The 3333-nt window shown below is 38.0% G+C and overlaps 1 protein-coding gene across 1 annotated transcript; it reads right to left on the bottom strand.

Moving 5' to 3' along the window:
• Positions 1-1803: 1803 nt before the first annotated feature.
• LOC127835904 (galanin receptor 2a-like) lies at positions 1804-2989 on the bottom strand. The gene has a single exon (XM_052362324.1). It carries the CDS (start codon positions 2863-2865, stop codon positions 1804-1806), a length of 1062 nt encoding a protein of 353 aa, XP_052218284.1. The 5' UTR covers positions 2866-2989.
• Positions 2990-3333: the final 344 nt, after the last annotated feature.

Raw genomic sequence — 3333 nt, forward strand, 5'->3', positions numbered from 1 at the left:
CCCTTATTAAAATATTTGCAATGACACAATCTTTAATAAGTTATGAAAAACAAACATCGCTAGAGTTTATCATTTCTCGCATTTTCAGTATCTTGAACAGAATGGTAGTTTATTCCTAACAAGTAACACCAGAATGATAAACACCCATAAATATGAAAAAGTTCTCACAGTATCTTGACTAGTTACTATCTTTAACATTGACCTAACAATATAAAGAAGTGAAACTCCAGCTGCAAACTCACAATATGGAATAAGTATAAAACAAGTAGTGCTATCAAACATAAATTTAAGGTCCATTCACAGTGTTTTGAGAAGATTTTGATAAAACTCAGTACGAACACTAGGAAATGCACGCTCAAGGTCTCTCACACATGCCATTTTCTGTCTATCCAGCTTTAATAACGCTACTATGCCCATATATTTAATTCCGAAAGAAAACTAAATTCAATTGGGACAACTAAGTAGGGAAAAATATCGAAGAAGAAATTGGAAGTTCACCGAACGTTTATCATATTGTTACTTATATAAATATTAATATGATTCTCATATTGGGAAAACTTACTACTGATCGCAACTTGCTTTTTGTGTGCCTTTTTGATCGGCTTTTGTCCATATTTCGGGTTAGCCTAACCCTAACCCTTGCATCGTAAACATTCGAATTGTGAAATTCTGAATTAATAGCTTGTTGATTAAAATCGGTCAGCACAAATTTCAGTCACTAGATCAAATTTAGGAAACAAGCTTTTCAACACACGGAGGATCTGAATTGGTGTTAAATGGTCAAGGAAATGTCTTACAGAATTTGTTTTGGTAGAGTTAAAATGTTATGGTATGTTGAAAAACATAGCCGATTTAGTTTTTGTCAATCGGCCATCTATGACAATAGTGACACCTTCTGAACAGTCTTGAAGTCACATTTTGTTTTTATTTTTAGTTTTCTTCCTTTTCACTCCTTATAACACTGTCATTCACAATTATGGGATTCATCTATTTGCACCGTTGATGGTATTCCACACGTTTATAAACTTCATTTTTACACTTAAGTCAAGTTTAGTTTTTAATTAAAGAACAATTTCTGACTTGTCAAATAGCAAGCTTGAGGCACAATTTAACCTGGCTGCTGAAATTATGACTTTCGCAAAAGTATGTATGACACGGAAATTATTTCGATATTACTCATGCAACGGTTTCATTCTGGAAACTAGTAAATCTACCGATGGATTTAACAAAAGTTCGTTCTTGGTTGATTGATAATGTAAATATATTCATGAACTTTTTTATTTTGTAACATAACCCCATAGTAACTACAAAATCGTATTATATTGCATAATATTATTCTCTTTTTCTAATCGAATAACAATTACGTCTTTTATTTGTCTGAATGGTACAGGATCTCGAAATAGAGTATACTTGCTTGTGATGTATTAAAACACAATATTTCACGTTCGAGGATTTTGAATTCAATGGGACATGTGTCTGCATGTCTAAGAACCATTTAACGAGTAAAGAAATAAACAAATACAACAAGTGATCTGTGCGGAGTAAAATGTCAAAACTGACTATACGCCTTACATTATTATAATAGGCCAGTATTCATTTAGCACAATGTCACGGTGTTTTCAAAACTTCACGTTAATTAAAGTTGTAAAATTATGCCAATATTTATGAACAACATCCGAAATCAGATCAAACATATGAGTGTACATATTATTACTAATGCAATTCTTTTAAAGATTGTTGTTTATAACGGGTTTCGTCAGCGTTTTTTTGCTGGTGGTCATTTACGATGTTGCCCCTTATTGTCTAACAACAAAGCGCGTTCTTCAGCTCTGTCTGGAGCTTCGAACCGCTAAACACGTATACGACAAAGTTGAAGGTGTTGTTGAAGTAGCCGACCAGTTCGACAACGGTCCTAAGAAACAGCAAGTACTGGTAGTCGTTCCAGGCCGTGTAAGGATCCACTGGCTTAAGCGCAAAAATCTTCTCGAACCGGTTTTCGGAGTATACTGCCATGACGGCCATCGGCGTCATCGTTAGGAAGAACAGCCCGCACAAGGCTATCATCAGTATCGACAATCGACGCGTGTCGCGCCCCTGACCCGAAATTCTCATCCGCCGATTTCTGGAACGGGAGCGCGCTAGCTGCACTACAATGATGACGTTTCCAGTGAGAAGAAGCGGGAACGGCGCACCGAAATACAACGTGATGTCGATCCATTGGTAAACGGAATAAAATAATTCGAAGTACACCTTATTGGAGGGATAGCACCCCCAACCATGGTCTCCAATATAATCAACAAACTTCAGATCAATAATCACGGGCAATATAATATTAATTCCAAGGACGGCTAGCACAATAGCGAAAATGATCAGGCCAGCATTTCGTGGGGAACAGCCCAGTCTCACTTTATGCGGGATGAGTACGCAAGCTGTTCTCTCTAGCGTGACAGCCACGATAAACCACGATGAGAGATGAACGCTGCAGTAGGTCAAGTAGACGTGCGCCTTACACGCGGTTCTACTCAGCATTTGGATGTTAAGGTCCCAAGTGAAACGCATCCAGCCATTCAGAACTGCGCTGAACAGCGTGAGCGTATCTGAAAGCGCCAGAGCAAACAGGAACAACGCCGTTGACGTCATCTTTTTCTGACGAAGCAGCACAAACATAGTCATCGTATTTCCGATCGTTCCAATGGTAATGAGAATTGGCGGGATCACCCTCCAGAGCAACACGCTCGTGTCTCCATAGTAACCTTTCGGCAACAAATCCCATTCGCGCAACTTTGATGAAGTCGTGTTGAACGTCTCCTGTTCTGATACGTTTATCAAAGTCACATTACTAGCAGGGGCTGTTGTTGAATTCATAGTATCATCAGTTTCAATTTTTCTTTAGCTGAAAACGCCGTATATGTCTAATCCGCACCTTTACTTTAACAAATATCAAATAATGTAGCTAGAACGAAAGTTGACCCATCGTGTCGAGAAATGACTTTATTCCATAAGCTCCTGTTATGTAAGTGCAACATCTGACATTTCAGCACTGAATTTCTGATAATGACGAAGTTATGACAATTAGCACATTTATTACTAAAAGCTCACCACAAATTGCTAAACGCAATAATTTGCATAAAGGCGCAAAATATCGATCAGACAAAGCAGCAAATATCATGGTCGGCATACAAACAAACAATGCTATGGGGAGAATGATTATGATCCATATTTCCTGAGCGGATAACGGTCTCAGAGAGTTTATATGTACCTGTCATTAAACTGGGTCTCTATATTGGAAGGTGGATTTGGACTGGAAAGGGGACTTATAAACTCTCCGCAATG

Source organism: Dreissena polymorpha, chromosome 6, assembly GCF_020536995.1.
Source record: "Dreissena polymorpha isolate Duluth1 chromosome 6, UMN_Dpol_1.0, whole genome shotgun sequence".
NCBI classification, from domain to species: Eukaryota; Metazoa; Mollusca; class Bivalvia; order Myida; family Dreissenidae; genus Dreissena; species Dreissena polymorpha.

Coding starts and splice junctions, on each gene's coding strand:
- LOC127835904 (XM_052362324.1), bottom strand. CDS start 2,865: ATGAATTCAACAACAGCCCCTGCTAGTAATGTGACTTTGATAAACGTA.